The following is a 14,207-nucleotide window of genomic DNA, read 5'->3' on the forward strand; positions in this document are numbered from 1 at the left end:
GGATTACCCGGCCTGACAGTGAACTTGTTTGCATCCTTGCTGTGGGAGATGCACCCCCAGAGCTGCCGCTTGCAGTAGTGGCAGCCGGTGCTGCGTGGCCTAGCGGTTCAGCGGCACTGGGGCTTTTCGGTGACATCAAAGAGGGCACAAACCACAGCGCTGCAACCCCCTGGTTAAAGATGCCTCCAAAGGAAACCCTGTGATCAGCCCCCCGCCAGCCAACTCCAGCACGGCACAAGGGAGCCATTCTGCACCAGCAAACACCAAGCAGCAGAGATGGCCAGGGGCTGTCAGTCAGACCCCAATCATCTGCCCCAGCCACACAAGGGGATGCTTATTCCCGGTGCTGGAGGGCAAAGAGAGCCACCCAGCACCATCCATCCTGTTGCACCTTTCTGGGAAAGTGCGTCACACCGTGACGGTGACAGCTGTGGTGACAGGCCATGCTGTGCTGAGGAACCCAATGCCTGTGGGCACCGCTCCTGGTCCCCCACATGAGAGGGATCTTTCCAGCAGGAATTCTTGCCGACAACTCCAGGTTTTTCTCGTAAAGCCAGACAGTAGCACAGGGAGGCCGGGGGCACAGCCAGTCTGGGTCTGGTGCCAGCTCCTGAATCCCTGGAGGGGCTAAAAATACCTTGTCTGGATATTTGGAGCTGGGGCGAGGCACAGACCCCCCCCAGCCGGTGCTCTCACAACCACTGGCAGTGCCGCCGGTGCTCCCTCCAACCTTCTGCTGTTTACCTTCCACAGCTCCAAAGTCCTTATTGCACAGCCCGAACTGTTCCCCTGGGACACGGGGGGGGGGGGGTCTGGGGCACACGGGGGCTCCCTGGGGGACTGCTGAGCCTGGCGATGCTGGCCACAGCACAGAGACCCGATGCCGGGCAGGAGGCGCGTTACGCAATTACAGTGCCAGGAGTATTTATAGCTCTTGGCCCCGCGCATTGGAAAATGCTTCCCAGACCACCCAGCAAAATCTATTCCTTGCGAGAGGCCTGGAAATGCTGCCCCCACCCCACCCAGCTCCTCTCTCTTTTCCTTTTTCCTCTTCAGTACCAAAGTGTGGGACCCCTCTGCCCCAGGCACTGGGGTGCTGGGACCCCCACCCTGCAGCCCTGGCTCTGCCTGGTGTCAGGCTCCCCCCTGCCACAGCTCATGGCTCTGCAGCCCCCTTCTGCAGCATGTTGGGGGTCTTCTCCTTCCCCCCAGCTTTCCCCATCTCTGGAGGATGCTCAGTCCTGGCACAGTGGCCATGGTCCTTGCTTGAGGCTGTTGTACCCCAGCGGATGGTCAGCAGCCAGGGGCCAGCGCGGCTGTACCGCAGGGAGGGGGTGACAAGCAAAATTCATGGCCGTCCCAGTGCTGGCAGGGACAGAATGTGCCGGCGCAGCCTTGCAAGGGCCAGGGATTAGCTGCATGGCTGCTGCCTCCCAGCCCGGGCATCCATCCAGCTCCCAAAACAAGCTCTGCCTTCCCCCATCCCATCTGGGCTGAGCCCTGTGGGGTGCAGCTTGCCCCAAAACCTGGGGGGGGGGGGGGGGGGCACTGGGAGCGGCTCTTACTGCAGGGAGGGGTGATGGGGGATGATCAGTCTGGCTTTTGCCTGAGTGGGGATGCCCTGTTCTGTCCCCACGATGGGGACAGGGACAATGTGCTGCCCAAATTCAGCATCTCTGCAGCTGGTGGGATGCTGGGCTCACACCGCCTGCACCTCAGGGAGCAGTGAGTCTGCACAGATGGGTGCTCCAGAGCACGAGGACCTGCTCGTCCCCAGAGTAGGGGACCCGTGCTGTGCTAGGGGGTCCCCAAGCACCTTCGGGAGCACACACATGGTCCCCAGCAGCACTGAGCCTTGCTTTGGTTCTGCTCCAGTCTCCAGCACTGCAAAAGCACCAGGTCTGGGAGCGGCACGGCTTGGCCCTGGCCACATCTCTGGGGTCCCCCTTCGCGTGGCAGTGACAGAGCTCTGCCAGGGCACAGAGAAGCAGCCATCAACCCCAACATGCCAGGGCGGCATCGCGGCCCCGTCCTCCGCCCGCTGACTCAGCTGCCTGTTTGCAGGAATCGCTCCCACCCACGGAAAACCACAGGCAAAGTCCTCACATCCCTGCGCCGGGGCTTTCCTCGCCAGCTCAACAGGAATCGCAGCTTTTTCCCGGAGCAGCAGCCAGCCAGCGAAGGCAGCGAGCCGCTCCAGGTGCAGGGAAAAACTGCAGAGAAACCAGGGGTGGCTTATGCCAAAAAATGGGATCTGGAGCAGCCAGATGGATGTGTTGCACATGCCACATGTCCCGTCCCCTGAGAGCATCATGCCAGTGCAAGGGGGCATCGCGATGCTCACCAAGACACCCCATGAGCCCTGATGGCAGTGGGCACTGCTGGTGCCGGCGCTGGGTTTGCCACAGGGCCAGCTGATGCCACAGGCTGCTGGGACCAAACTGCCACCTTCGTTCACTACATCAAACGCAGCCTCCTGTTTTTCTGGGGCCGACTCCCACCCCCCATACCCCCCCACTCCCACACCTTCCCCCCGTTCATGGTCCCTTGCTGTGGGGCTGCCTGGTTCCTTGCATGGTCACTGCTCCCTCCCTTGGGCAATGGAAAATTTTTATGACTTTTTGACTTTTTATCTAGTTGTTTGGGAGCGAGGAAGGAGCCGGGTGCCGCGCATAAACATGTCTATGTATAAACAGCAGGGACGGCGGCGGGGGATGGAGCTGCCAGTGCTGGGTGCCGGTGGGGACCCTCCCCACCAAGCTCATTGTCCTCTCTCCTGCTGGGACCCCTGGGCAGCGTCCCAGGTTCAGTAACCCAGAGCCATCCCCAGAGGGATGCAAATATTTTGGCTTTGTTGGGAAAAAAACCCCAACCCCCCAAAAACAACAACACTAAAAAAATCCCCCCACCCGAGTCATCCAACAGCAGCGCGTGATGTGTTGGCATACAAACAGGGCGCGTGGGGATGGCGCTCGCCCAGCCAGGGACACGGCACGGCACCCATGCCAGCACACAGGGACCGGCTGGGATCTGTGGGTGACACAGCCATGCCCTGTGCCAGGAGTGTGGCACACAGGGACTTCATGCCCAGCACTGCTGCCCTCCCAGCCACATTTGCCATCACTCCCAGGTGCTGCTTCACATATTGTGCAGAAGCGGCTGGCCAGCATGGGGTGCCTGTCCCCTGCCACATCTCAGGGGACACAGTGTGGTGGCATCCCATGCCCTGACTGCAGCATCTCCCCGCAGCTAAAGCCTTGCTGATGCCGAGTGTTTGGCACCAGGGAGGAGGCGAGCTGCACTGCTGCCCTTGCTGGTGGGCTGCTCCGGGTATCGGTGGGGATACAGCCGTCCCCAGCCAAGAGGCAAGGAGCAGGGGGCTGTCACCACTGCTGTTCTCCGTCCCCTGCCATCTCAGCCCCATCCCAGGGCAGCTCCCGCAACAGGGAAGACCCTGGCAAACACCATGGCACTGATTCCTGCTCCCCAATCTCAAAGTCTCCAGAAACAGGGCTGTGGCCCGTTTTTTCTTCCCCCACTACATTGCAAGAGGCAGTAATTTTAAGCTGATTTTAAGAAAAACCCTCAGTCTGAGCCCAGTTTGGGGGAGAAGGATCCAAGCCAGCTTGCAGGGATACACATACATTGCAAGCTTGCAATTAACACCCCCCCTCCACTTACCAACCTTGTTAGCAAGCTTGTACCCAATTACTTTTCAAATGCAAGGGTTTATGTAGAGCAGGGAGAGGCATTTTCCTGCTAAGCAGCTGTGTAAATGCCACTGTATCCCAGTGTGGATAGAGGCAGTGATAGCTGGGGGGGTCCCAGCTGGTTGGAGGTAAGCAGCGCTGGTGGGGCGGGTGGGCAGCTGTAGCACTGCAGGATGGTCCTGGGGGGCCCCAAGCTGGTTCTCTCTGCTTTCCCAGTGGGTTTTGTGTGTGAAAAAATGAGGGAGAGTCAATCTGCTTGTAAAGAGCTGGTAAACACATGGGGGGCGGCAAATCTGGGGTGAGGAGGCGGGGGGAATTGCTCTTGGTCCTGTATTTACTGCTGCAAAGCTTGGCTGGCTGCTGGCTCTGGGCTTAGCCCTTTCCCTGCTCGCACAGATGGGTGTTTACTGCAAAAATGGCATTTTGGGGGGGTTCTCTGGTTGCTACTGAGCCAGCTATCCTTAGCTCAACTCCGGCTGCCTGCTTGAGCAAAATATGTTTACGCCGCAAACCTCTGGAAGGCTCCGCTGCCAAGCGGGCAGGGGAATGTGTACGCCGATAAGGGCGCCACGTCCTTTCCTTCCAGATCACCCGATAGCCGGGGAAGTGCACAGAGGCAGCTGCCTGCCTCCCAACGTCCTTTTATCATTTCTTTTATTACATAAAGTTTTGGTTGAAAAAAAATAAAAATAAATCAATAGCTGTGGCTTTGCTGCACCAGGCTGCTGCCAAAGCCTGGAAAGCTTCGGAGGTGCCAGAGGCTGAGCTGCCCCCGGGGCTGCTGGCCCTGCGAGCAGCCATCTGAAAACATTAAAACTGCAGAAACAAAATATTTCCTGTGCTTCTCGCGTGGCAGAAGGAGAACATGGCTTCTCCTGGCTCACGTGCTGGGGCACACAGCATCCTGGTGGGATTTTGCAGTGAGCTGAGCATCCAGCCCAGCCCCACAGGGGATGGGGCAGCTCTGAGCCTCTCTGTGTTGGGAAAAAAAATTAAATATTCGATTTTGTTGGTGCTTCAAGTAATTTTCCATTCTCTGGTCTGGAAATAACACACGGGTGAAGCTGTTGCAGCAGGCAAGCTCAGCCTGACATGAGCAGGAAAGAGCCAGGGGTGCTGGGCAGCTGCGGGCCCTGTTTGCAAAGTAAAACTGCAGTTGTTGTTGTGACACTGTACGGTTGCAAAACACCAGCGCTGAAATACCCGTGACTTTCAAAACAAGCTGAGCCCAGCTGCAGCTGGTGGCTGGCTGCAATCCCTGTAGCCCCTTCCCTGCTACACAGGCATGGCTGAGGTGATGGTGCCAGTGATGTTTGCAGGTTTTTTTGGGGGGAAGAACCCCAGAAACTTTAGAGAGGAAAAGCAAAGATCCCCCAGATGTAGAGGTCCTTCTCCCCCCCGGATCTGCTGGGCATCCTGGCCACCGGGCTTTTGCAGTGCTGGGAGGGTGCGTGTCTGCCCCTGGGTGAGATATAGCCATTGAATTCTGCCTACAGAATAATAATAATAATTAATAATAATAAAAAATAATCCTAGGGATCAGTTTGTTTGCTTAGCGATTAACTCAAAGCAGCTCCTGAATGGTCACCTAATCTCCCCAGGAGCGAGTGGCATTGTGTAGGTAGTGGCAGGGGTGGCTTTTTGCCCAGCGAATAATCCTTCTCCCTGGCACGGCTGGTGGTTGGGCTGGGCTCAAACACCTTGTTGGCATCAGCTCTGCTCAGGGCTGGGGCTGGGCCAGGGGGGCAGGGTGCTGGGTGCTGGGAAGGGGCTGTGGAGGGGACGGCTGGATGAGGGAAGGGGCTGCAAGAGGGGCAGGTAAAGGAAGGGGTTGCAGGGTTGCAGCCTTCTCTGCTGCTCAGGCTAAATCCGGGCTGTTTCCCTGAGGAGGCTGGGAAACAAGTTAAACTTCTCCATCTGGGAGCAAAACTTAGCCCAGACCCACAGGGATGGACCTCACCTTCCTCAGGGGCTTGCACCCCTGAGAGTCGGTGTATGTGGGGCTGTAGCAAACCCCTCCAGCTCTTTTATGGCTTTCCTTCGGGGCCAGCTGAGCTCGCATCCCCCAAAATCAGGGAGCCTGGAGCAAATCCCCAGGCTCCGAGCATCCTCCTGCTACCCCAGCTGGCTGCACTGCATGCTTTCTCGGGATGTGGCGCTGAATTTTCTGCTTAGCATGAGTAAGCAGAGGTGTCATGGGGTAAATGCACCCCTGCAAATCCCCTGTGCTTTTGGGGATACATTGCCAGGACCCTGTGGGAATAGGGAGAGGTTTTTCCCCCTTAGGGCAGGGATACTCTGCGCTTGCCCTGGCAAACAGCACCTTCAGGTGGCACTGGCACTGCTGGTGTAAACAGCCATGCTGAAAGTCAGTGTATCAGACAATATAAAAAGGCGCCACAGGGCGTAATCAGATGTCCTTCTCTAAAAATAAAAGGCAACAGGTCTTAAATTAGCTGCTTGTAAAGGTGTCGGGGTACGTGTGTGCAGACAGCTGGGCCAGCTCCGCTCTGCTTGCCCAGGGAGATTCCAAAGCCGGGGGGCACCCTCAGGCTCAGGGTGCCTTTGGGATTGATGCTGACCCGGCCGTGCTCCCACCAGCCTCCCCATGCTGGGATGAGTTTTATTTCCCCTGTTGCGATGGCGTTTTGCTGCTTGCCCCAGCGCCGTCCCAGACAGCATCTCCCATTGGGTGTCACGATGTGCCCATTCTCAGGCTGTGAGTGGCAGCGGCTCTTGCCGGGTGTCACCGATGCCCTGTGGCGCGTCTGGGTCCTGTGCAGGGTCAGATCCGGATGGAGGAGTGGTGAAGGTCCTGGCTGTGAAAGCAGGGCTGGTGGCTGTCCCCAGGTCACTGGGCTCAGAGCAGCTCCCGGAGACTCATTTGGAAAACAGTCCTGTAAAACTTTAATTAGAAAGTCCTGAGCTGCTCGCTTACACTAATTGGCACAGCTGGCTTAATTAGTTTTCCCCAAGACATTGCCCATGGGGCTCTGTGCAGCACCGTGTTCCTGGCGGAGCACTGGCCAACTGGGGACACGTGTGGGCAAGGATGCATGGGGCTGTCGGTGGGGATGGGGCTGTCCCTGAAGGTGTTGGGGGGGGGGGCTCAAGTGGCCCCACGGGTGGGATGGATCCCCAGCAGATGCCCCCATGGGGGGGTGATGGAGGGGGGGGTGGTGGTGTCTACCATCCCCCGCCTCTCCCTGGGTTGTTTTTAATGCAGCAACCGGGACTGGCTGCCCTGGCGTGAACTTGTTCCATGACCAGGAATGATTAACCGGCAGTGCCACTGGCCCCAGGCCAGCTGCGTGTTTGCTGCTGCTGCCTGGCCTTCCCTCGCTGCTCTGGCCCCAAAAACGGGCCGTAAACAGGGGCTGAACCCCGAATGTGCGCCTGCCCCGGCGCCCTGCTGGTGACTGAATGCTTCCTCCACACGTGGCTGGCCTGGGGTGTTTCCAGCAGCGAGCCTGGCATTGCCCAAATCCCAGTAAAATCCCTAAATCTGCTGCCTCCGCGTGGGTTGCTGGGGCTGGGAGGATGCCAGATGCCCAGCCTCCAGCCGATCCCCAGGGATTTGGGGTGCTGGAGACCAGGGATAGAGGCTGCCGGTACATGGGGGCCCACGGGGTGATGCACGGCCGTGGGCAGAGGGAAGATGGATTTTCTCAGCCGGGAGGTGGGGACGCGGGGCTGGTGCCACCTCGTGGCTCCGCCGGCAGCTGAGACACCCTGGACGTGCGGTGCCGGACACGGGTGGGCACGGTGCCGGTGGGCACAGCGGTGAGGGGTCCTGCGTGCACACAGCCAGCCGGGACCCCCAGCCATGAGGGTGCCACCGTTGCAGCCGTCTCCATCCCCTGCCCTCCGGGCCGCCCGCCCTGGCTGGAGGGGTCGCGGGGAGGCGCAGGAGCGCGGCCGTGGCCCCGCGTCCCGGCGCGTTATCGGTTGTCGCCCATCGGCATCAGCGCGGTTTCCGCCGGTGCCGCGAGCAGCGTTTGGGTTAAATCCTTCGCGAGGCAGGACTGGGGCTAAAAGCAGCAGCGAGGAGGCTGAGCCCTGGCGGCTGCGGCTGCCGCACCACAGCTCTGCCGGTGCTGACTCCTCCCGGACTTCCCCGTGCTACTAACCCCATTTAATTTTTTTTTCCCCTGTTTTATGTTTTGCGCTCTCAGCAAATAAACCCCAACACCTCCAGCCCCAGCATGCAAGGTAGACAAAACCATGCATCGCTCTTCAGCCTCAGCAGCGGCTCCAGTTCTGCCCCAGATGAGGGCTGGGGCAGCAGTGCAGCCCCGTGTGAGGCTGCTGGGGGGGAGCCTGCGACCCCGGGTCCCCCCCAGATCCAGCCCCACCGCCTGGCTGCATCCTATGCAGTGCCATGGATTGCCCCCAACTCTAAATCATCGCTGTAGTCTGCCCAGGTCAGGCAAAGGAAGCCATCTCAGCCCAGCTGCTTCATGCATTTATTTTATGGTTTTTGGTTTTGTATTTATTTTGTGAAGTGTTGTTGGTTGGTTTTTTTGTTTGGTTTTTTGTTTTGTTTTGGTTTGGTTTTTTGCAAGTAGCCAGTGTTTGGTGCTGGGGCTGTTTGTGCCTCTGTCCTGCCAGGGTGATGCTGGCCCCTGCAGTGGCAGGAGGCAGCTGGCTGGGGTGAAGCTTTGCCTCTTCTTCCGATCCAGCCAAGGAAATACCCTCAGCCCTGGCTTTACTCCACCACTTTCCCTTGTTATTTATCACCTGCGGAATGATGAGGCTGGAAAGCGCATGGCCAGATCCTGGCTCCATGCAACGCTGCATCTGGAGGCATAGCCTTTTGTGTCCTGGAAACCAGAAAAACCCCTCAAAGTGCCAGTGTGACTGTGACCCCACAGAGTGGACGCTTGGCATCCCATGGGACACCACACACACCCCCCCCCATCCCCCTCCTGCCATCCATCCCCACTCTCCCAGCCTGGCGATGGCTACAGCACAGACTTCTGCAGTGATGGGTCCTATCCTTCCTCATCCCTGATGATGATGGGTTTGTCAGAGATGAGCAGGGCAATGGGGACCAGCGGCTGGTGTAGTCCATGCCTCCCCTCCTCTTCCCCCTCCTCCTTCTCACTGGGTGGGTGGTTGGTGCAACTGGTGCTGCCAGGCGATGGAAATCCCACCGGGCTCGGCACCTCCTGCCTGCGGTAGGCAAACGGCAGCTCCTTCTGGCCACCTGGCTGGCATGCTGCTGCCAGCTCTTCAGCCCCAGGGCCAGGCTGTGGCGTGCCAGGCCACGTGCTGGTGTCAGTCAGCTCCTTCCCAGGATTCAGCTCCTTTAGCAGCAGCTCGGCTGGGCTGAACCTCTCGGAGGGCTCCACAAAGCCTGGCCGGTGCTGACCCTAAGGGTCAGATGCAGTTGGGGTGGGAACATCCCATGCCAGCACTGTGCACAAGCACGTGCCAGGTGCGGGATCCAGCCCCTCCTGCACTTTGCATCTCACCTGGTTCATTTCGCCAGTGGCAAACTGGATGGCTTTGCTGCCCATGGGCTTGGGCAGGGGTGGGAAGAGGAGGCGGCAAGCCCTGGGGAGGTGGGGGTTGGTGAGGAGGTGGGGAATGAGCTGGGTAGCCAGAGCAGGGTGGGGACAAGGGTGCTGCAGTCACCTCTTTTTGCTGAGCTGGTAGATGGCAGCCATGGTGGGGAGACCGAGCAAGATGCCCAGGTACTTCAGGTTGTATTTCCACACTGCTCCCTGGGCACCTGGGGATGGGCACAGCTGAGTGATGGCATTTCTGTCCCCGGCACCCCACGTGGGACATGGGAGCTGTTTTGGGGTGAGGACGAGCACCCCATGGGGAGCAGGGAGGGGATGGGGTCTCCAGCCATTACCCAGTGCCTTGGTCTGGAAGTGCCACCAAGCACCACAGGTCCCCTCGCTCTCCCCTGTCACCTCCCAAACGCCCACCCTGTAGGCTGTGCCAGGCTGTAGGTTTTGGAGGATGTAGTGCGATGCTGCGGCGTCCGCTTCACCGTCTGGGCAAATGGAGCTGGTGGTAGTCTGGCAGCTGCCTGCAGGCAGCACCCTCCTCCTGCCCCATGGGGGGGGGGGGGGTGTCACACTCACAGGTCACGTTGTCACCCTCAGCTGCATGGCAGATGAGGTACTTGGCCAGCGCCCCAGGACAGGCAGCACGGGGGGATGGGCTCCACTGGAGGACAGCAGCAGCATCCCCAGCGCTGGCATTGATGCGGATGGGCACAGCTAGCGAGGCTGCATGTGATGGGGGGTGGGTGCAAAAAAAAAAAAAGGGGGTGGCATTTCAGGAAAGCCTCTTTTTGCAATTAAATGGGGCGCAGATGCTCCATGTTTCCATACGTACCATTGCTGGCATAGTGGTGCTGCAAGGCAAAGGTAGACCAGCCCCGCACCGGGGCCCAGCTGTGCACGGCGAGGCGGTAACACGCTGGTGCTTCCCACGCTCCTGGGGCAGGAACTGAAGATACCAGTTAAACCCATGCCAGGATCCAGCTCCAGGTAGGGGGGGGACAGGTGGGCAGCTTGGGGGACTCCCTTGCCTCTCTCCACGTGGATGCTCTCAGCAGGGAAATCCCGTTGGATGCAAATGCCCTGTTTCGGTGCTCCTGGCAGTGGCTGCTGCTCGAAGCAGTAGGCGAAGCCAGGGCTTGGTGCTTCCCACTGCGCCGTCATGGTGCCACCATCCATGCTGATGTCCTTGAAGCTGAGATCTGGGATGAAACAGGGAATGTGAAGGATGGCTGGGAAAATAACCCCCTCAAGGCTGCCAGGGAGCTCAGTCCTCCCGCGGGGCTGGTACCTGCACTGTGCTCTGCTGGCACACGGAGCTGCCGCGCTGGCCCTGGCCCGGCGGCATTGGCTGCTGTCAGCAGGATCTCATACTCAGCACCACAGAGGGTGAGGTTGTGCACCATCACCTCCCCCCCCAGCACCACAGCATCCTCCTCGGCCAGCTTGGCACAGCGGCACACCAGCATGCGGACACGCAGTGTGTAGGTGACATCCCCTTGCTCCTTGGGGGCTTGCTGGGGGAGGGAGAAAGGGCGGCTCGGAGGATGAAATGGGGGGGACAACACCCAGGAGGGTCCCTGCTGCTGTCCTACCTGCCAGCTCAGCCTCAGCACCCGCTGCCCATCTCTCCCCAGTTTTCCCAGCTGGTAGCTCAGCACTGGGCTAGCCAGGATTTCTGCAAGAGGAAGGACCCTGGCTGGGCTATCGGCATTTTTGGGAGCCGTTGGGATCCCACCGGCCTCCTCCCCTCTTCCTCACCCTCAGGAATGAAGATGGAGCTGCTCCAGTCGCTCCAGTAGCTGCTCCAGTGGGAGGGCTTGTGCCGGAGCTGAACCTCAAAGGCGCTGTCCCCCCCCAGGGTGCAGGTCACTAGAGTGGGGTGGCAGGGTCAGGCGGTGGGTTCCCCCCTCCTTTCCCCCAGCTTTTGGCCATCATGGGGTGCTGGGAGGCCAGGAGGGAGTGTAGGACAGAGCCCCACTGTCAGGACGTAGAAGCACCCCCAGGAGACACTTGTCCCCCGCATCCCCACAGGCCAAACAGACCTGAGTCATCCTCATCCATCACCGTCTCGCACATCACCTGCAGAGAGAACAGGGATGAAGACACCCAACCAGTCAAACCAGTATGTTACTGGGACGTGAAAGCAATGCTGCCCTGTGCCCCCCCCAAACATCCCAGGGTCTGGGAGAGCCAAATGGGGTGCAGGGGACATGGTGGCCAGGAGAGTCCCCTTGGCTGGGGTACCATGCCTTCAGCCCCAAGACCCTCCTGGCAGCAACTGAGAGGGGTGGGGGGTCCCCTGCTGCAGGGGGGGTTCGCTGGGGATGAGTGTCCAGATTTCATCTGTTGTCGTCATTAGTATAATCTGGGGTTTTGCTTGTGTAATCCCCACAAATTGCAGCCTGATCCTGTTATGGGCAGCAGCAGGAGCCCGTGGCCAGGAGGATGCAGCAGAGCCGATAACGCAGGGAAACAGATGGGACACGGCCAGGTTTGTGGGGGGGACACAATGGTGGCATCACCAGCCCCCCACACTCCCCCAGCTGCCATGATGTTACTGACTGTGCCATTGGTCACCACCAGCTCTGGCAAATCGCATTTCTACCTGCGTCCAGCTGCTGTTGCCCATCATCCGGAAGCGAGCCTCCCGCTGTGGTGGCCGGTCCCCATGGTGGCACGATGACCTCGGCATCTGCAACCTCAGCCGGCCGCCGGTCTTGGTGAATGGCATTGTGGTGGGGGGTGGGTCCATCTTGACTGTAAAGATGAGGTGGTTATTGGTGCCAGTGCTGGCACCCAGCCTGCCCCCCCCCCCCCTCCCCGGTGTGCTTACCGGCCTTGTTGAGATACAGCGTGAGGTTGGGGGTCCTGTGGATGTGGTCCCCCCAGCGCGCTTCCACCCAGGCTGTGACATTGGTGAGGACGTAAATATGGTGATGCTTCAGGGTGTATGTCGTCCTTGCACCCGCCTTGAACTGCTGGCACAACCTGGGCATTGCATAGCTGCGGGGGAAGCAGGTGCAAGGTTGGATCCAGGTGGGTTTGGGATGCGGAGGTCACGTATCCCCAAGTGTCCCATGTGTCCTGCTCAGGGGACAGCCTAAGGGCTCCCCAGGACGTGGTGCCCACCCCTGCCACAGTACCCCACTCACCAGAGCGTCAGAAGGTAGGACGTGTCGCTTGTTGGGCCGTGGGGTGGCCAGGAGCAGAGGAACCAGCGGGACCCGCAGCGTTTCCAGCAGGAGAAACCAGGGCCCGTGGCAGTGCCTGCGGGAGAGGGCAGCGGCTGGGGGGTCCCGCACCCCAAACCCCAATGCGTTGGGCAAGGCTGTAGCCATCACCCGATCACCATGTTGCTTGCCCAGGGGATCGGAGCAGCCGCACGGGTGATTCCCACCCCAAAAACCACCATTTTCCTGCTCCCTGGGTTTGTGGCACCGCCTGGTGCCACTCACTCTGGCTCCTGCCCGCTGCTGGGGGGTATTCACCCGGCTTTCCCCCGTGCCTGCGGTTTCGGGCGACCATCTCCATCACCGCGCTGGTTCCGTGGGCCTTATCGCCCCTGGATCGTTCAGTGAAAGTCTTTTGAAATTATCTCTCATCTCCTAGCACTGCAGGAGCACTTACCACCCTGCGCCAGCACCGCCAGTGCTGCCAGCAGCCACCCCAGCATCAGCCACCCGAGGTGTCCCACGCCAGATCCGAGGCTCCGCTCCCCTTCCTGGCTGCCCGCTCCCCCCGGCACGCGGTGGGTGCCCCCCGCAGCTCGGCGGCAGCCCTGGCCCTCAGCGCAGCTTTGCGCACCCAGTGTTTCCTCTTCTGCTAAAAGCTGGCCCAGGGGTGGCTGCTCCTGGGCGGGCAGAGCGCAGGGCGGGAGTGCACGCCTCACTTTTACCAAAAGCAAAAGAGAAAGTAACCAAAATATCCCCCTTTTTCTGCTGGTCCTCAGCCAAACCCCACCACCGCTGCGCTGTGTGTCCTGGCCACACCATGTGCCTCGGGCTGGTGAGAAGTGCCAGGTAAGCAAAAGAGATGTCCTGTGGTTCGGGGGGGCTGGGGTGTGTGTGGCTTTTTTTTTTTTTTTTTTTTTTTTTTGGCAGCACGTTTTTGCTCCCCTGCCTGTAATGGAGCAAATCTCAAGCGGTTGCTCCAGGGTTGGGGTTGTTTGGGGTTTTGGCAGCATGTGTGTGTGCACTCTCGCCCAAATCAGGCTCCTGTCCCCATCCCTGGCACAATTTGTCCCCTGCAGCCACAAACAAAGCCCCAGTGAGGCAGGAGAGAACGGTGTCACTGGGATGCTGGCAGCCGCGTGACAGGGTGGGTGACCCCCGGGCAGCAGAGCCGGGTGGCACTGAGGGCTGTGCACAGAGTCCCCTTGTTCCCACAGAAAGTGTCCCCTTGTGTGGCTTTATGCTCAGGGCTGGAGGGCGGTGGTGGCGGGAGTGTCCCCATGCCGGGACGGCACTGCAGGGACCCCACCATCCTGCTGTGGTGGGCATGGCTGGGCTGGGTGCGCAGAGGGTCCCTCAGCACCTCCTGCTTCACTGTGTGCCCTTGCCAGCCTGCCCTGGGGTGCACACCGAGCTGTGCTGTGCCATGCCAAACTCAGCCATGCCAGGCTTTGCCGTGCCACGACTGGGCTGGACTGCCATGCTGTGCTAAACTGGGCCAGGCCATGCTGGACCATGTCATGCCAAGCTGTGCCATGCTGGACCATGCCATACCATACTGGACTGCACTGGGCAGTGCTGGTCTGCGCCAGGCCATAAGGGCCATCTGTGCCATGCCAGCCACAGGAGAGACCTGGGCTGGACCACACTGAGCCAGGGGGGCTGTTCTACCTGTGCACTGCTGTGCCAGCCCCAGGCCGTGCCGTGCCAGGCAGTACTGAGCCAGGAAGACTCTGCCAGCCAGCCTCAGGCTATTCTGTGCTGTGCCATGCTGGTTTAGCCCTGTGCCATGCCATGCCATA

The 14,207-nt window shown here is 59.9% G+C and overlaps 1 protein-coding gene across 1 annotated transcript; it reads right to left on the reverse strand.

The window, feature by feature from the left end:
- Positions 1-8,644: 8,644 nt before the first annotated feature.
- Positions 8,645-13,034, reverse strand: IL12RB1 (interleukin 12 receptor subunit beta 1). The gene is made up of 15 exons (XM_055708628.1): positions 12,863-13,034; positions 12,388-12,502; positions 12,069-12,238; positions 11,841-11,992; positions 11,278-11,314; positions 10,994-11,104; positions 10,828-10,910; positions 10,524-10,749; positions 10,264-10,434; positions 10,068-10,169; positions 9,812-9,958; positions 9,577-9,720; positions 9,351-9,447; positions 9,188-9,269; positions 8,645-9,085 (listed from the first exon to the last, which is right to left on the reverse strand). Exons 1-15 carry the CDS (start codon positions 12,906-12,908, stop codon positions 8,705-8,707), a joined length of 2,064 nt encoding a protein of 687 aa, XP_055564603.1. The 5' UTR covers positions 12,909-13,034; the 3' UTR covers positions 8,645-8,704.
- Positions 13,035-14,207: the final 1,173 nt, after the last annotated feature.

Source organism: Falco cherrug, chromosome 4 (genome assembly GCF_023634085.1).
Source record: "Falco cherrug isolate bFalChe1 chromosome 4, bFalChe1.pri, whole genome shotgun sequence".
Taxonomy (NCBI): domain Eukaryota; kingdom Metazoa; phylum Chordata; class Aves; order Falconiformes; family Falconidae; genus Falco; species Falco cherrug.

What these genes read in the sequence shown, in the direction of transcription:
- IL12RB1 (XM_055708628.1), bottom strand. Translation starts at nt 12,908, where the DNA reads ATGCTGGGGTGGCTGCTGGCAGCACTGGCGGTGCTGGCGCAGGGTG. An exon ending in TCCTACCTTCTGACGCTCTG is followed by an intron (nt 12,239 to 12,387) that starts GTGAGTGGGGTA and finishes CTTCCCCCGCAG; the next exon opens with CTATGCAATGCCCAGGTTGT. An exon ending in CTCCATCTTCATTCCTGAGG is followed by an intron (nt 10,911 to 10,993) that starts GTGAGGAAGAGG and finishes TTCCTCTTGCAG; the next exon opens with AAATCCTGGCTAGCCCAGTG.